The sequence below is a fragment of the Tyto alba genome, unplaced genomic scaffold, assembly GCF_018691265.1.
Source record: "Tyto alba isolate M040663 unplaced genomic scaffold, T.alba_DEE_v4.0 Super-Scaffold_28, whole genome shotgun sequence".
Classification (NCBI taxonomy): Eukaryota; Metazoa; Chordata; class Aves; order Strigiformes; family Tytonidae; genus Tyto; species Tyto alba.
In genome coordinates this window covers 19,482,325-19,505,570 of record NW_024881302.1, presented here as the reverse complement: position 1 = coordinate 19,505,570, position 23,246 = coordinate 19,482,325, and the positions used below count along the sequence as shown (strand labels likewise).

The 23,246-nt window shown below is 45.9% G+C and overlaps 3 protein-coding genes across 38 annotated transcripts in view; 1 reads left to right on the top strand and 2 right to left on the bottom strand.

The window, feature by feature from the left end:
• The window catches only part of GLYR1 (glyoxylate reductase 1 homolog), a 28,211-nt gene extending 17,345 nt beyond the window's left edge, over positions 1–10,866 (bottom strand). For 4 of the 6 annotated variants that reach the window (XM_042798462.1, XM_042798463.1, XM_042798464.1 and 1 more), the window contains exons 1-3: positions 9,110–9,190; positions 7,008–7,044; positions 5,725–5,804 (exon numbers count right to left, since the gene is read on the bottom strand). In XM_042798462.1, the coding sequence (XP_042654396.1) occupies positions 5,725–5,804; positions 7,008–7,044; positions 9,110–9,147 (155 nt within the window). In that variant the 5' untranslated portion in view covers positions 9,148–9,190. Of the gene's footprint in view, positions 1–5,724; positions 5,805–7,007; positions 7,045–8,169; positions 8,263–9,109; positions 9,191–10,781 lie in introns of those variants that run through there. The other 2 variants (XM_042798465.1, XM_032985837.2) reach the window with 2 other exon arrangements.
• Positions 10,867–11,133: 267 nt separating this feature from the next.
• MRPS34 (mitochondrial ribosomal protein S34) lies at positions 11,134–13,269 on the top strand. The gene is made up of 3 exons (XM_032985874.2): positions 11,134–11,557; positions 11,635–11,677; positions 12,548–13,269. The coding sequence occupies exons 1-3, from the start codon at positions 11,240–11,242 to the stop codon at positions 12,823–12,825; spliced, it is 639 nt and encodes a 212-aa protein (XP_032841765.2). The 5' UTR covers positions 11,134–11,239; the 3' UTR covers positions 12,826–13,269.
• Positions 13,270–15,702: 2,433 nt separating this feature from the next.
• Positions 15,703–23,246, bottom strand: part of MAPK8IP3 (mitogen-activated protein kinase 8 interacting protein 3) — a 76,402-nt gene continuing 68,858 nt past the window's right edge. For 28 of the 31 annotated variants that reach the window (XM_042798431.1, XM_042798432.1, XM_042798437.1 and 25 more), the window contains 5 exons: positions 23,108–23,221; positions 21,657–21,695; positions 19,619–19,798; positions 19,245–19,388; positions 15,703–18,670 (listed from right to left, as the gene is read on the bottom strand). In XM_042798431.1, coding sequence (XP_042654365.1) covers positions 18,549–18,670; positions 19,245–19,388; positions 19,619–19,798; positions 21,657–21,695; positions 23,108–23,221 — 599 coding nt within the window. In that variant the 3' untranslated portion in view covers positions 15,703–18,548. The remainder of the gene's footprint in view (positions 18,671–19,244; positions 19,389–19,618; positions 19,799–21,656; positions 21,696–23,107; positions 23,222–23,246) is intronic. The other 3 variants (XM_042798443.1, XM_042798461.1, XM_032985788.2) reach the window with 2 other exon arrangements.

Here is a 23,246-nt window from a genome sequence, read left to right as displayed (position 1 = left end):
AGTGAAATGTATCTTAAAATTCTCTTACACTGTAAAGCTCTTTGTGGCATTCAGCAACAAAGCATCCCTAGGTACAAGACAACATCAGCTAACAAGAAGCCATTCCACTATGTATACAAAGGACACAAAGTTTTGGAGTGCATTATAATAAAGCATGTTAAACACTGTTGCCAGATTTGAGTTTCTAAATGGAAATAGCTTTTCTCTATCAAAACATTCTCTTCGGTTTCTGCACATCCTATCCCTCATCACTCCACATGTTCGTTACCTTCCGTTCTCATTACTTTTCCATTGGTATGGAGAAAGTCTGAAGCACAAAGCTTTCTCGCTCCTGGCTTCGAAGGTGCATCTTGGCACTTGCAATCCCTCAGGACAAAGAGCTACAGAACTGAGACAAACTGAGTGAAAAACAGTCTTAAATGCTGCCTCAGGATGGATGGATGGATAGATAGACAGACAGACAGACAGATTTGATCGATCGATCTTTTCCTTTCCAGTTTATTCTTTGTATCAGCTGCCTGGACAGCCTTCTATAAGATACAAACATGTCTTTTGAGACCAGATGCCAATAAAGGATTTGTGTGCAATGTCTGAAACACTTGAAAACATGAAAACTTTCCACCAAACAAAATAATTAATGATAATATAGAAGATCTCTGTTAGGCAGTAACCTCCAATCCAATAAAGACCAGTAATTAGCTAAGAGGTCTCTAAGATACAACATATAAAAGGAACTACTGTTTCTCTCCTGACTTGGCAGTGAATTAATGCCCTAGAAAAGCACTAGTGACATTACATTACTGAAGACATCATATTTAAGATGAAACTGTATTCATACTGCTGCACAGAATCACCTGTTATCTGTAAAGAATGGGCTAAATGGAAAGTGAAAAGATGTAAAAAAAGAAAAACATGTTAGTAATGGGTTTCTTTGCTCCTTTCTCCATACTCTTCCTCATCCCCTCCAAAATATCCTCCTTATAAAGCCACTATTCATGTAAAATCCATGTTATATTCATTAATATTAATCGAAACTTAGAATGTTTGTAAAGCAGAGGCAAGTATGAAAGTGACCAGGAGCTGCATGGAAAACAGTTGCACAGAATAGATGCAACCAGGGATACCAGATTCAAACCCATGATGCAAGCTTAGCATGGGCAAAGAGACCAATGAAAGTGGAGCAATATCCACAATTACTCACTTTTTGGAAGCCTTACAGTCACGCATAGAAAACTGCAGCACTGTATCTCCAAATTTCTATTACTACAGTCTGCTGAAAAAATTGATAAAAGTTTTACACTGTAGCAGTTTAGATGCCCACACTAAATGCTAACACAACCAATTTTGAAAGTCAAGAGAAAATTGCTTGGTTATTTACAAGCCCAGTATGTGTGAATAAACAGAGAAATCAAGATGGGTTTCCTGCTCCTAGAATGGAATGCCCCAATTTTCATCAGTAAAATAACTCAGATGGCTGAACTCTGGAATTTCGTATGTAAACTTCTTAATGGAAAAAAAAAAATAAATACAAAAATGACCACATTGAATTAGCATAAACGTCCATGCAGCTAAAAGGATATGTAGCAAAAGCAAACAAGCATCAGGGCAATACTGAAATAAATTCTAAGTACTAGATTTTTAAAATTTGTGCAATAAAAAAAAAAAAAACCAAAAAAACCTGCAGAGTACTTACACATCCCATGATATCAGTAAGAGGTGGAAAAGCTTTGACTACAGTCATTTTCAGCTACGGCACTCTGCCTGCAGGTATATCTAACATCATTCCAACTGGCTCCACTATACAGCAGTCTGGCTGCAGCAACATGGAGCTCTGCCTCACTGAAAAACACCAGCAGTGTAACCCTGTCAGCTTACCCTATACCCCCTGGCTCCTCAAACTGCCAGAGTGCCACATCCAACTCCTGGCAAACTTTAAGCCAGTGTTTTCTGATTTCAGGACCTGAAAGAACATTTTAGAAAGACTACATCCAGAAATTTCTCTCTCCTTGAAAACCAGGGAGAACAGTGGCAGAAGAAGGTAGGTGTTTGCATCCCAACAGGATATAGCGGATGGGAAAGCAATGAGTACTGCTCTAAAACCACTGTGCCTGATGGAAATAGGCTGCAGATTATTACGCCTACCTTGGATTGCAAGCTTCCTCCACTTTTTCCTTAATGTATCAAGTCAGGATGTGCCCCTTGACCCCATCAGATTAAGGAGGACTATTTAGTTTTGTACTGGTGCTTCAGAAAGGTGCTGTTAGTAAGAATGGACTGCTCCAGCTTCCTATTAAGACTTTGATATATGTGACTTGCAAGACCATTTGCCTATTACAGAATATCTAAGGGGGGAAAAGGGTGGGATGGGAAGTAAATGTGTGTGTACACAGATCTCTGATGACTGTGGGACTCTCCCTAGCGTTTTTATGAAACATAGTAGAATGATACCTTCCAAGCAATGATTTTTTGCTTTGACAATGTCATAATGAATTCTCAAGCATGCCATGAAATGTAATAATATTTTCAATTGGATGAAACACACCAAGACAGACTTGTATGCTATGGCCCTGTCAGTCTATTAGTTCTAACTACTAAAAGCAATAAATGCCCATATAGAGCAGTGTCTAAGTTCTTATGTTGCAGTACTTGACTACCGGAATGATCTGCAAAGATTTCCTAGGACAAGACTGTTGAGCTTGGGAAATAAAAGGGGATCTTAAAAACTATCTTAAAAGCACAGTTAGAAACACAGATAAGAGGTCAAAGTTCCACTTCTATTTAGAAAGACTTAATTTAAATTGTTCTTTATACTCCCATAATTGAATGTTGTTACCCAGCCAAGTCTATGGGCAGGAAACATCAACTCTTCTTGATCTTAAATGAAGAATTCTTTTCACATGACTTGCTCTGGAAAGAAAGACTCAGAAAAAGAACTCCTAGGCAGGATAGAAAAATCTCCTTATCAGTTTGGGGAATAAGTTAATAAGAGACATTACATGAGTATGTGCATCACAATTAAGGCAATCACTTAAAATAGGACATGGGTATTATATTACTGCTATGAACATCAAGTTGGCTTTCACTGTGGTAAAGCACAGGTGTACTTCACAGTTTAAACAAATAATCAAGTTGTTTTTACATGGGTAGAGAATCCTTATCTTCCAGAAAACCTTTCACTTTGAAAGTGACAGAAGCAACTAACTCCACCAACACAATAAACACATGAAGCACAGAGCTCAGTAGAAACTTTATCAAAAGCCAAGTCTTAGAGCACAATCTGAATGCATTCATGCTCTCACATTTATGTCTTTGGCCAAAACTACTTACAGTCTTCCAGTTAATGCATTTCCTTAGTCACTGCAGCATCACACAGGACCAGTATTAGTATTCAATTCACAGGTAAAGGAAAATGCATTTTCTTCTGTGCCATATCCCAAACCATAGAGGATTTCACAAATGACAAAACTTACATCTATATATATACACACTACACCAAAACCACTTCTGAACTCATCAGCATGTTTTTACTCACCCCTCCACTCTGCTCAGATGCATGCACAGCAGTTCTTACTTCCTAAGTAGTTTTCTCCTTAATCTTTGGTATGACAAACTGGAACCACAGAAGTCAGGAGGAAACAGTTTTTACCTAGCCTGAAACAGTGTCATTTCTGGCCACAGCAGTCACCTGGGAATCCTCAGAAGAAAATAAAAACTATCAAGTCTGAGACTGCCTACCCATCGACAAACTGGCTGGCAATCCTCTCAGAAGAGGAATTCTACCCAGCAACTATCATCACCTTCACCTTACACACAACTGGACAACAGGCAAATAGTTTATATCCAGATCCTCACCCAATAAACCTTGACAGAGCAAGGTGATAACAGAAGAGCTGTAAAAATGGATCAGTGGTCACCTTACAAACTTGAAAGTGGCAGAAAGAGAAAAGCGCTAGAAAACAAGCAATGTGCACTAGGAAGAATATGAGTATGAGTAAGTGTACTCGTCACACCATGGACTACAGTCAGTGAGGGAGCTCTGCATCCTCGTATTCATCATGCTATTCATTATGTAGAGTACTGACATTTTGTCAGCTACTTATTTCCACTTACTGTTTATACACACCTAGATAGAAGTATTTGCAAAACACAGTAGTTTACTTGCACAAAATAAGTAAAGGGATTTTCTCTTCACGCTCACATTTTAAGTGAAGACATTTACATTTTTCCTGATTTGGTTCGTTGATTGTGTTCAAATATAAGGATTTTCTCAAGGAGCACACTGGTTAGAACACCACAGTTCTAACCAGCACACTCTTAAAAGTTCCAAGTCACGACAGAACAGGCTCGCAAGCTTCTCTCTCTCCTATCAATATTTTTAAAAAGAAAAACAAAGGGGACAGTATTTATTTCTAATTAATTTTCAGGTAGGGCATGCCAGTCAAAGAGAGCAAATTTCTAAATCAAGCTTTCTAAATCAATTTAGTAGGATAATATTACATTTCACAAGCTGAAGATGGGGAGGGGGAGCCACGACAATGACCACACTACCTTACTCTGCCAGACAACTGGATTTTCCCTAGCCAGAGCTCTAAAACCCCGTAATAAATCCCAATTATTTTGCAGTTCTGAACTGTTGATTTGCAATCATGCTGCTAATCTCAGCTGCAGTACCTCAGACATATGACCACTTTTTCCAAACTTGTCTTAATACAAAATATCTCTATATTTGATTTAATAATGTGAAATACAAGAATCAAGAACAAACGATCAGGATAGAAATAGTGAATCTCCTCAACTTTTAGAACTTGATTAGCTCAAATAACCATGTTTAACAATGCCACCACCAAAAAACAGTCTCTGCCCTCAAATCAACCTTCACCTGCCTTACATTACTAAAGATCCAACCAATGTTCCTATTAGTATGCAGCATTTACTTCTACTCCATCAAGTTTAGACCTCAGTTCTTAATGGAAAATTACTTTTAAATAGAGAAAAAATAATTTAGCAGTCAAAAATAATTTCCTTAAGAAGCATCCATTAAATGGTCTCAGTTCTCCTTTTTTTTCCAAAAACTAAAGTGTTTTATAGTCTTCCACAGATATTTGTAGTTTTCTCCTCTATTGCATGACTTAATACAAAATAGCAGAAAATAAAGAGAAAAACTGAAAAATTAGCAAAATTATTTTCAGTTTCATGAAATACCCAAGTTCTCGGGTTTTTTCCAGACTAAGACAGCTATGATATTTGGAATCAATAAATTCTGCCTTGTAAAAAGGTAGTCTACAACAGTTCTGGCCTTCCTATACTGTAAAGTCTTCCCAAAGCACAGCAAAAATGTTTCCAGTCACCAGGCATGACGGTTTAATCTTTTACAAATGGCAAGTATATAGCAGTTTTATTCTTCTGGCAGAAAAACAAGTGTATACTCTTAGCTGTACCTTTCTCATACATCTAACCCAGTCACATCACACCAACTCCCCTAAAAACAGCAAGCTACCAAGAACTTTCCTTTACAACGACAACTAAAACTCTAACATGATTAAGTATGTAAGTCTTTACAGTCTTCATACACCCACAAGCAGCTACAGCATGCAATAATAGTTGAAATTTTTTTGTGTATAGATCATAAGACAATCCTTTGCAAATTAGTGAATATTTCTTCCGTGAAAGATCCATATTATATGGCACAGTATTTTCATCAGATGAAAACAAGCAGGTACATACTGATCTTCTGTTCCAAAAAACTTCACAAAGAAGCACTTTTTTCCACGAGGTTTCTTCAGATCTTTAGGTGGATTAACAATCTGAAGGTGATTAGAAGTGAAAGTTAACAAGCACATAATGAAAATTTATACTCTGCGATTTTACTGTCATGTGTTACAGCTACTGTAGATTTTTTTTTTTTTTTTAAATCTGACTAGGATGAAAACTTGAATCTGTTTTAAGTTTTTCAAGTAAATATGCAACCCATGTATTTCCTTAGATATGGGTATGCTGCAGCAGAGTGAAAAAGTAACCAGACTCCACCAATAACACCCCCTAAGAATGTGGTGATGTTCCTTCTCCCTGTTGCCAGTAGACGAGTGAGTGAATTTTCTAAAAATTTGAAAGCCAAATGGCATTAATAAAAGTTTGTTCCACTTAGGTAACTTTTAATATTTACATTTAAAGCTTTGTCTTTATTCCCAGAATAGATTACTTGTAAAGTTTAAAATATTAATAAAGACAAAAACTGTCGTCCAGTCACACAGGTGACACCTGAAAGACTGTGGGGGAGCCTGGACTTAACTTGATCCAATAACCAAACATTTATGGTTGTCAGCCACATTGACAACACTTTTCCCTGCCACATGCTGTTATCTCAGCATTTTAGTCCTCATACCTACACCAAAAATAAAAACAAAGTTCTTTTAGAGAAATAGAAATAATAAAAATGGCACATATCATTAATTTTTTTTTTTAATCTTCTTGGCCTTTCATCAGTAAAAAAAAAAAAAAAAAAAAAAAAAAAAAACCAAAAGAGAAAGTTTAACTACTCCCTACCACCAGAATTATTACTCAAAAACCATAGCTCTGAAACAGTATCTTGAGAAGCCAGACTCTTTATTTCTATTATTTAACACAGGGCATTTAACCAATTTACTATGGGAGGAAAGAAATCTGTCTTGCAGAATATGATAAATCTGGGAAACACAATCAGTTCCAGAGCTGGATGAACTGCTCTGTTGATGTTCATTCCACCTGAACTAACAGCTGTTAGTGACAGGATGAGCTTCTAGATCAAACAAAACCCTAAACTGGTTCACAGTTGAGATTTGTGGGGTATGTATTTAAAAAAAATAAACCAGTCACGAAACAAACAAAAGACCCGGTATTAATCTTCATGAAGTGCTTTCAAGCAAAGCTTTTTCTGTGCAGAAGGAAAAAGCAAAACAAAAAAAACACCCCAAAACTAAGAAAGCAACAATGAAAAAAAAAAAAAAAAATCAAAAAGAAACAAACCTCACCTTTCCTGGCCATGGAGGATACCGGCCCAGCTTCCCCCTAGAGAAAAAAAAAGAAAGTATTAGGCACTAGAACCAGAGAGAAAACAATTATCCCATGTCTAACTTTTTTGCATTACATCGTATTTTTCATATTAAGAGAGTTACAACTTGCAGCCAAAACCTACCGTGACAAGCAAGACCTGCCGCTGACACACAAGCATTCCATTATCAGATGCCTGCACCTAAACTAAGCCTCTAAACAGTCTGCATGAACGCGATGGGCTATCAGAACTTAAGTGAACAGAACAGCAGCAGCATAGCTACTGCCTGGAAGATACAATGCTATAGTGCTTATTACTCTTGTGAGACTGGATATCCCCCACAAAGAACTGAAAAAAGTATTGATGCAGGCAATCAAACCAAAGTTCAGGCTGGCAACTTCTATCCATCCGAACAGAAGAGGCTAGTGAGCGGAGCAGCCACCAATTTCCAGCTCAGAGAGCTGAGATTCTTAGAGGTTCTCATAGGAAAGCATTAATGGCAGAATCCCCTGAACAGGTGTTCCATTATCACTTTCTTCAGGTGCTCACCACCACATTAAGATGTGCTAAAGATACAAAAGAGCCATAAGAAAGGCAGAAAAGTTTATGTCCTACACTTGTAAATGTTTCCGTTACAAAAACTACACAAAACTATTTCTTCACAGAGGAGGATGAGAGGTTAGTCTCAGCCTTCAGCATGGTGGCTTTATCATTACCTTAACTTTGTCACTGACTTGGGCTGCAGTACTCTCACAAAACTTTATCAGTCACTGTCTTGCAAGAGACTGTCAAAGAACCTGTGGAGCCCACCAGCTCCTGAACCAAAAATTCTCAGCAAGTGGTACTGCAGCCCCTCCTAAGATGCTACACAGAGGATTCAGTAGCGATGGTCAGGCAGGAACACTGCCAAGAGGTGTGACAGTGTCTCATACCTGCTGCTTCCATTCTTGTACATCCATCAAAATCTTTCATATGTTACTGCCTTACTGATAGAGCTCTTCTGAAGTGGTTCCAGGCACAGTACCTGTCTAGGTTGGCATGTACAAAACTAAAGATAATCTGCATTCCAACACTGAGAGCAGTGTACTCCCCAAATCCTCGTTTGAAAGAAAATTTGCTAAAAGGAACCAATCTTTACTTACTTTGCTATATAAATTAGACAACTTCACAGCACTGTCAATTTTTCGGATGAGAAACTGCAGTTGTCACAGCCTGGAGCACACGTTTCCTTTTATCTGGGATATAAATATAAATGCATGCACTTGCGTGTCGGGGATTACCTATTTCTTGCAAGCCATAGCAGGACACTCTAGCCTATCAAGTACAGTAGAGCCCATTAACTTAAAAATCTGGGCCTGATGGAACCCCCTCAGTTCTGATCAGGAAATACAAAATCATAGGTCTCTGATTATTTGAGAGTAAAACTGAAGTGTCAAAAGGAAATGGCTTCTGTGAGCTCCAACAGGGACATCCTAACCCGCAAAAAACCCTCTGTCTTCCCAGATTGTTGTGTTGCTTTTTTAAAGCACTGCCAAGAAACGGTATCGTTGGTCTCCCTAAACATCTACTAACTTATTTATGTCCCTTCTCGCCTTCCTTGGCAGGAGACCGTATTTCCCACCGAGCCCCGCATCGATCGCCCCTCTGCCCCGCTCCCCTCAGCCTCCTTCCATCTTACAGAGGCTCTTTTACGCACCGCCTCCAGCCAGCCTCCGGTGCCGGCCGGGCTGCGAGTCGAGCCTGCCTCTCCTCGGCCACCCCCGGACCAGCTCCGCGGCAACAGACTAGCCCCCGCCGCCCCCCGCCCCTCCTCACAGCACCGCCGGGGGATGGCCTCGCCACCGCCTTGCCCTGCCAAGCCCCGACCCCGGACCCGCAGTCGCACTTCGGGTGTCCCCCTCGACTACGGGGCGGCAGCGCTGGGCCGGGCCCGGCCCGTCTCCACTCCCGCCACGCCGCGCTCCCCCGGGCCGGGCGCAGCCCCGCCGCCGCCCCACCTGCGCCCCCGCTGTCCCGGGCGGAGCCCCAGCCTCATTCCACAAGAGGGGTCTGCCCTGCCGCCCCCCCCACACCGCCACTCACCACACCAAGTCTCCGAGCCTCAGACTCACGGCCGCCATCTTACCGACAGAGCCACCAGCCGCACCCCGCAAAGCCTGCCGGGACAGGACGGCACCCGCCGCGGGAGGGGGCGAGGGGGAGCGGCGGGGGCGGTGCCGGCGGCGGGGATTGGGCGGCCCCCATCACGTGGGCGGATGGGCCGGTACCAGCCGCTCCCCCGCGGCGTGACCACAGGGGCGGTGCCGATTGGTGCCGCGGCGCTGCCGGGCGGGCGCGAGCCCCCGGCGCGGCTCAGGCGGAGCTGTCAGGCGGCAGGACTCTGGGCTGAGCACAGCGGGGTGAGGGCTCGTGGCGGGCAGTGGGCTGCGGCCGCTCTGCCCCGCTCCCCGCCGTGCCCCTCTTTGTGCCGGGGGGCTCCCCCTGCAGCGAAGGGCGCTGTTCCGTGGGTGCCTGCGGCAAAGGTCTGCACGGCCCCACCAAAGCAAAGGGGTTTGCTCTAAGACCGGATTTCACCTCAAGGAAAAACAAAGGAAGGATCCCGTTGCTACCCGAGACGGCTCGCTGTCAGGATGCCAGCTCTTCAGAGTGGCTGGATACCAGAAGACATTTGTGACCTGCACTTGCATCTCCCAGTGACCCCCATCAGGCCACATTAGGAGGTGGAGGGTTTTAGAACGTGGTTTGTGCTCCATCTCCTGCTGCAGCAGCCAGGAGATGCTGTCTCCAGCTGACTGCTGTAGAGTTACATATTTTTGTTCAGATAACTTGCTGTGTTTGGCGCTGTCCTTCCCTTCTGTGCTTCCTTCTCATGGGGGCCACCCCTATAGCCCCCTCCCCTGCTACCAAAAAAAACCCCGCCACTCACTCAAACCCAGAACAGCATATGACTAAGCCAATTTCACAATTTTTCAAGCATTCTTGTGTCCTCTTTTGCTCTGGTACCCCCCCCCCCCCAAACCTGAATGTAGGAGGTGCCTTAAAGGGCACAAGCTTGATACCAGTGCTGCATAGCCCTAGATATGAGCTATGCACTGTACCCTGCAATAAGTGGTTTAATTGCTCTGCTTTTTCTCCCAAATTTGGGTGGATTGAGGTCAAGTATCTTATTCTAAATTGCTGTTTGTCAACTTAATCAGGTACGTCCTCCTTACTACAACTCCCCTGTCCTTCAAAAGAGATGCACCATATGAGGAGAAAATGTCCTATTTTAAGATCATTAACAGCCTTTAAAAGGGGTGTTTTACTTTTCTGTTGTTGTTGTTGTGTAACACACCCCCTACACCCAGCTTTTCCTCCACACATTGATCCTGGCTGCTGACAAAAACCAGTCCTTGAATGCTTTCAATAATGGACTCTGCAGCAATACTGGAATAGATGTGTTTCCTTCGATATACGACATAGGTTTAAAAATAAAAAAACCTTTCTCCTGACAGGTTTAATTTGCCGGTCTGTAGCCAAAATCCAGGGGCTAATATAGCCAGACCTCTGTATTTTTCTACTCCTTAAATCTATGCTATGGGCAGCTGTTCCTGGCTGTGCTGTGTTGGTGCTCCGCAGCTGGAGTGGTTCCTGCGAGGGGAGTTTTCTTGTCCCTGGGAACCGAGTTACGAGACCCAGCCTCTGCTCTTGGCTGAGCTTCTGACGCTGACCTCGGGCAGCCCTTCAACATTACTTTAATCTTCCTTAAACCTACCTGAGTGGTTTACTCTCTGGCTTCAAAAGTTCCCTTCACCAGGGCCTGAAACAGGCAAATCTGTTCAAACGGATTTTTCTACCCCAGGCTTCCCGTTATTAAGATCCATCTCCACAACCGGGCCGTGCTGATCCAAGGGGGCTGCCCGGCACATCACCGCGCCGGGCCGGTGCTGAGCCGCGCCTCCCGACCGCCCGGGGGCCTCGGCCGCGGCTCACGGCCGCAGCCAGCACCGCGCACCGCGCCGGGCGAGACCCGCCGGGCCGCTGCCTGGCCGGGCTGCTCCGAGAAGCGCCGCGGCGCGGAGCCGCCGCAGCCCGGCCCTGGGCCGAGGAGCCGCCTCGGTCCGCCCGCGGCCGCTCCGCGCCCCCGCAGCCCGCCCCTTCGTTCCGCCGGCGCCGGGCGGGGCCGCTTCCGGCTGACGCGGGAAGTGCCGCGCGGGGCCCCGGCGCGGCGCCATGGCTCGCAAGAAGCTGCCCCGGCCCATCGCCGCCATGGCCAAGAAGATCCGCGAGTACCGGGCGCTGAAGAACCGGCCGCGGGAGTCGCAGCGCTTCGCGCTGGACTACGAGACCATGCGGCGGCCGCTGACGCAGAAGCGGCTGCCGGCGCGGGCCTGGGAGGACGTGCGGCGCGAGAACCGGCTCTTCGCGCTGCTCTGCCGCCTGCCGCGCTTCGGCGTGGGCCGCACCGTGACCCGCAAGTCCTGGATGTGGGCGCACGACGAGCCCTGCTACTGGGTCATCACCAAGGTGAAGGTGGACTACACGGCCGAGGTAACCGCCGGCCCCCAGGCCCCTGCCCCGGCGCCGCACCGCTCGCTACCCTCAACAGGCTCTTGTTTTCTTTGCAGAACATGGATCATGGAAGAGCTTGGGGCTACCTGACCTTCAGAGGTAAAACCGGCTTGTTTTCCTACACGTGAGGTTTGGAGGGAGCATCTGTAGACAGGGCTGGAGAATGACGAGGTAGGGGTATGGGTGGGTGGGAGAGCTGCAGGAAAACCAGAGCCCTTCTGCTTGGGAAATGTTTTTCTCAGATCTGCTGATCAGAAAAGCAGTTCCCCATATATTTGTTTCAAATGCTGGGATCTAGCCCCCACAGAAGGGGCACTGTGGGAGAGCCGGCGTAGGCTGACAGCGGGGAAAAGACGGTGTACTAACAAGATTAGATGAGGTGACAGACTGCTTTGAGACTTTGATAGCGAGGCATAGAATGAACCCAGGAAGGTATTCCAGGTAAAATTGTCAGTAAAACAGGAGTTATGGCAAGTAAACTTATGTTACTGGGATTTCAAATTAATATTTGGAGTTGAGTGAGTGAATTTCTCTCTTGAAAGCTGCTTTATGTTAGGCATATGATTGTCGCTTACTAGAGCTTCTGAAACATTTCTCATTCAAGTTTTAAAGTTGTTGGGTATTTTTAACATTAAATTTCCCAGGGAACTTTAGTCAGTGTAGAGAAACTACTTTTGTTCTTTAGCCATGGGAACTGAACCAGAGAGAGACGAAGTGACATTTTAAATTAAGAGAGGGAGTCAACCACAGAATTGGATGACTTGCCTGTTGTCCTTTCAGCCTGTTTCTGTTTTCTGATTTCCAAAGACAGAAGTGGGATCTCACAGTATAGCAGGGAAGATACGGTCCGATCCTTTGAAAGATTCCTTTACTATTGTCTGTTGTAGCATTTTTGATACCAGACAGTCAACACTTGCTGCATTTCCTTGGGGGATTTTGTTGTCACTGGTGTTTGTCATCTTTTCTCAGGCAAAACCGAAGAAGAAGTGACAGAGATTGACAAAGTCATGTATCACGATTGGCGTATGGTGCCCAAGCACGAGGAGGAAGCCTTCAAGAAATTCACCCCAGTGCCAGAGGAGACCATTCGGTACCTTCCGTACCCACCTCTGCTCCGAGCCATGATTCTCGCGCAGTGGCAGAAAGAGGGAAAACCAATCACAGAGGAGCCAATGATTGACCTGGAGAAGGTCATGGCCTCTCCCCGTCAGCATGGAAAGAAAAAAGCTAGAGGGACACCAGTATAAAGACTTGTTCTACGTCCTGAGCTTCCCACATGCTCTCGCTGTGTTAGAAGCACATCATCTTACAGAAGATCCCCTTGACCACTGTGCTATGGTGTGTCCGGGTTTCCTAGCATTCTCCCCAGCCCCGTACAGTCACCTCATCTGAAAGGAAAGATGCAGATACATTCATTTTTATTTTTTTTTCCCCTAACTTTGGTCTCAGTCAGCAGAGGAACCTTCTTGGTTCTCTTGTATAGTCTCTGAATGCATGGTTTCTGTCATCCAGCTGCAGTTCTTTGGAGCACAGTTTCCATTACAGCCTGAAAATTAGGTTTTCAAGAACATATTTCAGATAATTTGGGTCCTACATAAATCACAGAAAAATGACTGAGAATACCACGTTATTTCATAGAACTCTGTATGAATGTATCTACTAATGAAAATAAATGTTTTCTTATTTCTGCATCAAAGTTTTAATAAAACTTGTTATTTTTTTTTTTCAGTGCATGGAGATCATTGTGAGATCCAAATGCAGAGCCATTAGCTTATCAGGTACAGGCACAGCATTGAATTCCTCTTAACTGCTGCAGAATCATCCGGGTTACTTACGTATGATGGCAATGTACAACACAAGAGGAATGCAGTTTTACTCTGGATACTAAGCTTATCCAAAACTATCCGTTTCTGATTCCCAGAGATTGCTGTCAGGAGATACGAGAAATAATTTTAATTCTGGTGATGCAAAGTGTACAGGATTGGCTTTTGCTATTTGAAGGCAATCGCAGATTACCACCTGTTCCAGTGCACTGCAAACATTACAAAAATGCAACTCCTTAGTGCAGTTCTTAGCAGCTTATTTAGTTCTTTCATCTGCTGTAGTAGGTAGTCAAGAAGTGCTGTTCCATTTGCTGCAGCATCGTGAAATCACAAATAGCCTGAAGGGATTTACTGAGGGAAAACAAAAACTGGACTCTGCCTTGCCCAGTGTGCCCAGCTGGCCTGGATGGGACAGGGGAGCATGTGGCCTCAGCCACCAGGGAAAAGGCTGTCATCAGGCAGGAGCAAATGGATCAACACTGGCTACCTCGACTCCCACAGGGTTCCCCACCAGAGGCTCCTATGGAATAAGAGGGAAGGTTTTTTTCATGAGTTAAAAGCCAGCCCTATGACAAGGCTGGGAAGAGCTGAGCTTTTGGCCCCCTGTTGTGGCATCATCAAAAGGGTGTAAATAACTGATGCTAAAGGCACAAACAGTTTGAGGCTGTGAGACTTCCCGCTGCAGCTGGTAGAAAAGGAGCTTCTCTGGTTTCCACAGCCTCTGCTGCCATGGGCCTTACTGCCCTTACGGTGATTGAGGTGCTACTGAACCAGCACACAAACCAAGGATGAGTGAGGTGGGAATAGAGGTGTAGGTGCCAGTTAGGTGGGATGAGTAGAACAATCTAGCCCTCTGTCCTGCACAGGCAGGAATGGAACACAACCCCAGCACGGGCAGCACCCTCCCTGCCGGGGCACAGGCCCACAGGGTCTGAGCACAGGGGGCAGAGCCGAGTGCTGGTAACAGGGTCCACCAACAGCCCCAGACAAGGCAAGAAATGATCCACAACCAGGGTCCACCCAGGCAGCCCATCCAGGAGCAAAAGCAGATGGAGATAACACGCCATAAAGCATAGAACCATACAATGGCATGGGTGGGAAGGGACCTTTGAAGATCATTCAGTCCAAACCACCCAGTCCAAGGAGGCCATCAAGAGCAGCTGGAGACAGGCAGTTTCAGCACAGCTCAGGCAAAGACTGAAGGCCCCAGCTGATGCTTTGAGGCTCCCGGGCCAAGGGTGGAAAGGGCCCGTGCATGGGGGGTGCCCAGGTGGGGCTAATCAGGACAAATCATGGCCTTAGCAGAGTGTCTTCACACAGAGCCCTGGGCAGCCCAAGGGCCTTGTCTGAGTGTGAAGGTCCCCTTCTGGAAAGCTGCACAGCCCCCATTTGCCATGTGTTCAATGCCTAGAACATGCTGGGAGTTCTGCCAGGCCTCTCAAACCTGTGCATTAATCTCCTGGAGCTTTTAACAGCATGGAGTGGGCTGGCTGAAGGATGACAGCAGTGAGCCCCTTCCTCAGCCACCCGGGTGAGTGCCAGCCATGGCTGCAGTTCCCACAGTGCCTTGCTCAAATTGCTCCTGGCCTCATCAAAGGGTGCAGTCCCAGGGGTGCAGGATGGGTTCCAGGACCTGTTTCCAAACCTCCTTGCTGAGGTGCTTCTATTAACCCAGGAAGCATTGGCCAATGTACTTCACCCTGGCCTGCACACAACAGCAGTGCAGCTGACAGTCATGGAGGTGACTCACCTTAGGGACCCCTGCTTAGGGCAGAAGCCACTCCTGGTGTAAGGAGGTGGGTCCCTTGTCTATTATTGCTATGTACAACCCCGGAACTAATGCAGTTCTACAAAATAAATACAAACATGTCTAAGTGCTGCTGGGACCAAGAGGAATGTGCTTCCTGCAGTGTGGAATGTCACCGATTCCTATGGGACTTTGTGAAGTGCCACCCTGTCTTGGCAGGGGACACAGGCAAACTGAGTCTTGAAAGCTGAGCCTGATATGTTAACCCTGAAGGGGACGACACAAGGACAGCAGCAGCTAGCCAGCAGCTGAACACTTGTCTGTTCTATCTTTTATTTCTGACACCAGGAGAAGCTGCAGATTGCACCATGGCTTGCAGGAGCAGCGCCTTCTGCTCTGACCAGAGTGAGCAATCCACATTTCACTTTTTGCCACTAAATTGCTCAAGGGTGAACACTTGAGCTGCCATTCTCACCCTTTAAAGTGTCTTGCTGTTATAAAAGACTGAGCAGAAATCCCAGTGTCTTCATAGGAATGAGATGCCCTGCACCTGCTGATGTTAACACATTTATTACATACAGAACAGATATGGTTTGTTGTTTGATAGCATAGGGGACAAAGCAGGGGAACGTATTCATACAGCAGTCTCTTTACAGAATGCCATCTTCAGACCAAATAGCGGAGTTTACAGGCCTTAAGACACTTTTTAAAATCCTTTTGTAACATACAAGATACTTTACATACATCACAGTGGAGATAGATATGACAGGGAAGTGTATTGAAGCCAGTCAGTTCTCACCTTGCTGCCCAGCAGCCACCAAACACCACAGGAGCTGACAGCAGTGGCTGGTTCTACTTAGCTGTAGCTGCCCCTCTGGGATATGTGCTTCTCTTGGAGGAAAACATGCACTGAGCTGGAAAGGAACCTGTTGGTAGAGGCCCGAGACCAGTTTCCTTATGTTGCCAGGGCCCAGTGGGTGACAGGAGACGGAGTACTATCACTTCAACTGCTAAAACCAGATACAGAACAAACAGTTAAGAGGTAAGAATGTTGCGAATCTGTATTTTCCTATGGAAGAGTCAATAGAGCTAAGGAACTGGGCCTACTAGGACTTTTTTTTTTTTTTTTTTTTTCCTTTTTTCTCCCTTCAATTAGCTCAAATTATGAAGTTTACCTGGCCCTAACTGGTGAACTGTTACACATCTGTGGAATCTGTGGTCTAAATGTTGATCTTATTAACTCCAATGCACTCTGTGTTGTGATCCAAAGAGTTCTTCCTAGCAGAAGCATTCGGGAAAAGTGAATGAGAAGACTGGCACGGTTAGCAGTGCTCCAAAGAAATGTCCCTGGTGAAAGGTCCCCCTCACATGCAGGTGGTGACTCCAAGCATCCATTAGGCAAATGGCAGCCACAGAGCCAGGTGTGCCAACGGCTGGAGGACACCATCCAGCTTGTTTCCTACCTCGGTGAAGAGTGGTGTGGGTGCGTGTGCCACCAGCACCGCTCACAGGCAACGTGGCCACCACTGTGGCTCTGTACCTTGGTGCCTGAGGCCTCTGTTCTCCAGAGATGTCCTCTTGCCTCCCTGCAGGGGAAATGTATATCCAAGCCTTTTCTGAACTGTGGATCCAAAAATCATTTCAGTACTGCTGCACTGGAACAGATGCCACATGTTAGAGCTTCCCCAGGGAATACTGCATCCCTGCAGTACATGAGTAGCTTCAGACCACAAGCCTTGGGGGCAGCCTGGTCCATGGCAACAAGCACAGGACACAGCTGGGAGCTTTCCAGGAGATGGAGGCTTGTCCCCCTGCCACCACACTGGGACACCCTTATGAACCCCAGAGTGCTGCACACCTAAGGGAAGAAACAAGATGACTGTCAAAGATGACTGTCAGGAACTTCCAAATTCATCACTAACTACTGCTACTCGCTCTAGTCCTGCACATCCAGAAGGGACTGTTCAAAGGAAATGGAACTTGTCCTTGTGAAGACAGGACTGTTTCCACTGTCAGAAAGGGAGGACAAACCCCTCTATATCTGGAGCTGCCATGTTCTGCATCTGGAGCTCAAAATCGCTCCCTCTGGCCCCATTTTTTGCTGCTTGTAAGCAGGAGGCACACTTGCAATCCCCTAGCGCTGCTTACACAAGGAGAGCTGTCAGGATTTTTCTCGGGGGTTGTCAATTCTTTCCAGGAGTCAGAAATTTCCAGCTTTGTAAACTACTTAGTAGCAAAGTCACTGCTCGCTATGTTAGGTAAAAGAGGTTGGGAGACCGGGCCTTAAGTCCTTTTTCTGCACGACCTCAGGCAAGACACAGCCTTTCTATACCTTGACTGCACCTACACAGTCTTTCCTAAGTGACAGCCACAGTGTGAAGGAAAACAGATATCTCCTTCCAGCAGCTCCTGGGATGGGGCAGACCAACATCATCTGCCCTCACCTGCTGTTTTAAAAGCCAACAAACGCTGTGCAGAGATAGCTTTCTCCTGAACCTTTCAGAATGAACTCAAGAATTCTTTTCTGCCTAGCATTTCTGGAAGGGGGTGTTAAAAGTATTGCTGTCTTTTCTGCTCTTAAAAAGAGCAAGGTTCCAGTACCCCTTGGCTACCAGTTTCCAAAGGCCCTGTGGCCTTCATGATCAAACACCCGTCTCCCATCTGAGGCCACCAAACAATCCTCTCCAGACACACACAGTCACCCAGGACACAACTGCTGAGACAACGGCAGCAGCAGAGGAGGTAGACTTTCCATCTGCAAGTATGGAGGATGTGTTCCCCACAGTAATGGCACTGCTGCCTTCTCCAGCCAAACAGCAGAAGTGCTGCCCAAACCCTGACACTCCTTTCTATTGAGGGTTCCTTGGACCTGGCTGCTCCCAGTCCACGGGACATTATTCTGTGCTTAAGGGTGGATAAGGTAGAGAGTCCACTGGTGAACTAGAAAGGACTTCTGCTATGGTGCTGTAGAAGTTGTGATTCACCATCACTGCTTTGGCGGGGTCGCCAGGGGGATGTACTTCTTTCTCATGCAGGTGGGAGTGAGGCAACCTGCTGGAGAACCTGAGCCACCACCCATACAGCTACCAGCTCCCAAGCGCTGGGCAAAGGCTTTGCACAGTTCTAGCTCCAAGCTTCACTTCATCGATGCACTGTCATTACTCTCCTTGTAGATGCCAGCTCCAGAGCAGAACAATAATCCAACCACGCAGAAAGCGCACAGGCCCAAGATGAAAGCGGCAAGTTCAGAGGTTAGAAGGGGGTTACAGTCCAAGGCAGGAGCCATTGCAGTTGTCTGGGGTCGGTTTCCAGCAGTAGGTATAATGCAGGCATTCTGTATGTACATCTTGGCATTCAGGCGGGAGGAGGGACACTTAGATTGGTAGGAATTGAGAAATTTTCACTCAGGGATGTATGATACCTGCCACACAATAATGTGGCTCCTTTCAGCCTTGGAAAGTACTGGCTTCACCTGGGTGGCATCTCCTGCATTCTCCTCTGTCTCATCATCTTCTCCATCCCCTGAAGACAGAAAATGGAGAGTAAAAAAGGCAAGAAAAAAAATCCCAAATTGCACTGCTCTGGAATACTTCCAAACAGGCTACTACTCCTGTTACAGTCTCACCAGTCTAACAGACAGCACAAGTTGAGACCTTCCTTTATGCCTGGAGAACATTTATAGCAACAGGACTGTATGGATGAAACAAACCATTTCCAGCACTAGGGAAAACAAGCCTTCCTTTTGGGGAAGCCAATGTTTATAACATAGCACCCTTGAGCAGCACAAGCGATGACAGTGGGGCAGAAATGTTTGAAGCCAGTGGCACAGATGGTTTTATTCTTCCCAGGGCCATTAACACAGACTGTGTGGCAATGCAGGCACAGGTTGGGGGGCAGGGTTTGGCAGCCTTGTGCTGCTCCTTGTGCATTTTCCTTGTGTGAGGAAAATGCGTGCTATCTGCCCCCACAGCCAGAGGCAGGAGAAACAGAGAGCAGTGCTTTTCAGATTTCACTCCCCACAGCAGTGATCGCTCTCTCCACAGCCACGGCCCTGCACACCCTCACATCCCAGATGACGCCCACCATAGGCACTCACCAATCCGGAAATCGATGTACCCTTCTCCTCCACTCAGCACCAGGACGTTCTTCAGCTTCTGCCCCTCAGTCTCTGTGGCTGCTGTGCTGGGGTTCTCCGAAGGGCTGTCCAACACGCTCCCGTTCAGGGTTGCTAGGACATTGCCTGGGAGAGGACAGAGGTGCTGTCAGTGCCGCTGTTCAGCCCTCATGCAGTTAACACACACATACACATGAAATCTGGAAGTTACTGCAGTTTAAACTACTGATGTCTGAGCCACGGTGATCTGCAAGCACTAGAAAAGGCATGGGACAGCTGCAGATCAGCTCAAGCTCCTGCTGCAGAATGGATGGTGGAACAAGACCTTCACAAGGAATGGCTGTGCTCCTCCTTACCAGGCACAGAGACGAAGAACTTGACAGCATCACGGTGACCGTGGAAACAGAGCTGTGCCTGAGCCATGGAGCAGTAGGGAATGAAACTGCTGGCAGATTTGTCACTGTTGTCATCACCGTACACGTGGATGACCCCACCAGAGCGGCTGCCCTCTCCAGAGGTTGGTGAGGTCTTGTTGGCTGGGGACAGGGAGGAGGAATTTTGTCAGCAATGGATTTGATTCCCATTTACAGAAGGGATTCAATCAAAGAGAAAACTCATGAGCCATGAAGGAAAGCCTTTAAAAGTAAAGGTCTCTTTAAAGGTCTTATGTAAAGGATGTGATGGAGGAGACCACACTAGACTATACAGACCCTCTCTCTTAGGCTGGCAACAATCCACTCATGGTAACAAACTACTTTTTTTCACTAAATCTAGTATCTGGCTACTAATCAGGCACACATCCCTGGAGGTGCTGGGCAAGTGACCTTCGGGCAAGCTAGACAAGGTCTCTGAGGTGTCCCATTGAAGGTCTCTTAACCAGCAGCAATCCTGTCCAGCCTCCAGAAATGACCTACAGTCCCTAGGATCAATTTTGGTCTTTTGTACCTGGCAGGGTATCCAAAAATGTCCACTGTACCCATGAGACATCAAGGGCACCTGGAGGAGAATTACTGCTATTTTCTGGATTGGTGAAGTTGCTCAGTTTCCAAGTCAAATCCTTTGCTCATGCCAAGATGTGAGCACAGAGGCAGTCTCTTGGTCTGGTGAAGGCCTCTCAGCCCAGTAAATATCACAGCAGTGGAGTGAGGTCTGTCCTTATTCCTTGATTTTAGTTGTGACACAAGAAGATCAGCTGCTCAAGCAATGAACACCTGAAAGATCCACAACTTCCAAGGATTTCAAGGTGGGCTCAAGGGCCAGCACCTTCCACGACTCCAAGAATGTGAATGCTTCCACCCACCAAGGAACAGAGATCAATGCTCAGAGCTCAGGATGGGAAATACTTTCTTTCTGCATACACCCACATCAGTAAAACAGAAACAGTACTAAAATAAAAAGGCTTTCACTTTCTGTGAGAGTACCGAATTGCTTGCTTAATTATCTGTAGTTCTGTATTTTGGCTTGGGCTGGATTTCAATTATTAAGTAACTTGGACAAAGTAGACTTTTACCTATCAGGCTCAAGCCAGGATAGCGAGACAAGTACAGATGTTTTGATGGAAGAATAAAAATCAATGTGTGCAGGGGGAAGATCCCCAAAATGAAGGCTCCCTGCACCTCTGTGCTTTGGTTTGCTGTGAGCAGCTATGACTGGATGAGCTCATCTGACTGACAACAGGGCTGGTACAGCACTTCTTCTCACTCAGTATCTGGCTTCTTACTGCAATCAACATCAGATGCTTTAAAAGGAGGAGACATGTTTTGATAATGCTTCTGGACAGCCACAGAAATGTCTCACTATGAGAAAAAAGTACTAATTTCTGACCCGGGAAAGGCTAAGGTAAGAATAAAGTTGAACTCGGAGCCTGCCTTACACTGACACAAAATCAAACAATGCTTAATGTTTATCAAAGTCCCCTCTGGTTAAAAGTCCTGGTTGATTACTTGTAGCTGGCAGGCATCACAGCACCTATTGCCATTGCCCTGGAGCTGATGAGAGAAGCATCCTTGGAAAACCAAGGATGACCAAGGAAGACCTCAGAAGAACAGTCCACACCTACTTACTGGAACTCTGATTGAATGAACCTTTACAGTCCCCATCTCAAACCTGGCCTACCACAATAAGGGAACTACTGATAAAGAAAAGTACTTTTAACACAAAAAACCCCACAGAGGAATGGATGATGAAATGGATGACAATGTTTTTAGCCATGGGAAACGAGGATATTTACATTACTGTCTCTCGTCGCTTTTCTCAGATGCAACTTAAAATGAGAGTGATGAGGAAAAATAGATGGAGAGAACCGAATGACAGGATGGAAGGGTGGGAAAGCAACTGCAAAGGTAAATGGCTGCAAAAGGAGTGAAAGCTGAAGGAAGGAGGCAACGGACTTACCCCGGAGCCCAAGGAGTTGGCCTCGGTGGAGGACTACAGCTAGGCACAGGCAAGGAGTGGAAGAAGGGCATGGGAAGAGACAGGCAGGACAGGAAAGAAGAAAAAGGTGATTACTGGGAGAAAATTCAGGGAGCAACAGAAATGTATAAAACCTAGAAAAACTGCAATGGGAGCTACAGGCTCAGATCACTTTATACCAACACTGTTCTTGCACACTTTGCTTTTATCTTACAAGGACAAATATAGTATAAGAGAGGGACCATGGTCACAAGGATCCATTGCTAAAGTTTCTCATGAGACCTTACTGCTTACCACATTTTTACAGAAACACCAGAAGATAATGCAACTAGTTTACTAAGGGAACAAGCTTAACTCAGAATTAGGACAGCAGCCCTAAGAAAGCATGGGCTCTAAAACAGGGTTTCAGAAATGAGACCGAGATTGCGATGAACAAAAACGACTGTGTCACTGGCTTCCTGGTGTCAGCCTCAGGCATATCCAGGTCCACTAGCCTTAGAGGAGACCATCTCAGCCCTGACTTCCAGGAGGATTACAACAGGTTTGCTCCTCTTATACGAGAGCCATTTACTTCTCAGATTTCCTGCTAGCAGTGGTGAGAAAAACGTTAATTTCGCTGCTTTCTGTTGAAAGCAACTGCAACCAGCCTCAAATCCTACTGCCCCATTATAATATGGAACAGACCTGCAAAATCAGATGCTGACTGGCAGGTACAGAACAGGATTACTAAGAGCTTCAACTAAACTTCCAGCTCCAGAGATGCACCTATTATCTACTACTGCTGGGTCTCCTCACCAGGTTGGTGTAGGATACTGATTTCTACTTGACTGATAAAGTTGAGCCCTAATTTGAGTAAATTAAGCATTTCCAAGGTCAGTTTATGGAAAATAATGTTACAGAGACATTTAGATGTCTCTGCCAAAACAAAAATTCCAGGGAGATCTTCCTGGTGCCTTCTCATCCCATGGCCTCCTTTTGGAGACTTACTACAGTTCCCAAAGCTTTGTTTCTCCTGGTTTCCAGTAGCTACAGAATCAGTTCACATCAGTCTGTTCTGTTAAGGTCATGCTCAAAAAAGAAGACTATACAGATGGTAGAGATGTCATTGGTCCCCCAAGAAGGAAATGGCTTAAGCTGAACTGAAAGGACCTATTTGGTTTTAAACAGGTTAAATCCATCCAACTGAACACTTAATTCATTAAGAAGGAAGAGTTAAACCAAGTTCAGGGTTGCTTGTACTCAGGGCTCTTCTATCTGAACACTGCTATGATCAAAGCTGTACCAAGTTCAGAGTAAAAATGTCTGAAAGGCATTAGCCTGCCAGAGCCATCTGCCGTGCTGCAGAAATAACATGCAAAAGTGTTCTTTTTTTGGGGGGGGGGGAGGGGGAGTGGGGAGTGGGTGCAGAAGTATCTCCAACAAATGTCACTTACTCTCGGTCAGTGGAATGGAGATGACAACACCATTCCCTGTCCCTACCCAGAGGCGGTTGCCAGCAATGAGCAGGGCTGTAATCCGCACAAATGAGAAGCCCAGCTTTCCAGTGCCTAGTGAGAGTGCATAAGAATTGAA

Bases quoted from the DNA above. Each gene is read 5' to 3' on its own strand.
- MRPS34 (XM_032985874.2), top strand. From the start codon at position 11,240: ATGGCTCGCAAGAAGCTGCCCCGGCCCATCGCCGCCATGGCCAAGAAG. The intron at 11,558-11,634 runs GTAACCGCCGGC...TTTTCTTTGCAG, and splicing joins AGGTGGACTACACGGCCGAG to AACATGGATCATGGAAGAGC. The intron at 11,678-12,547 runs GTAAAACCGGCT...ATCTTTTCTCAG, and splicing joins GGGCTACCTGACCTTCAGAG to GCAAAACCGAAGAAGAAGTG.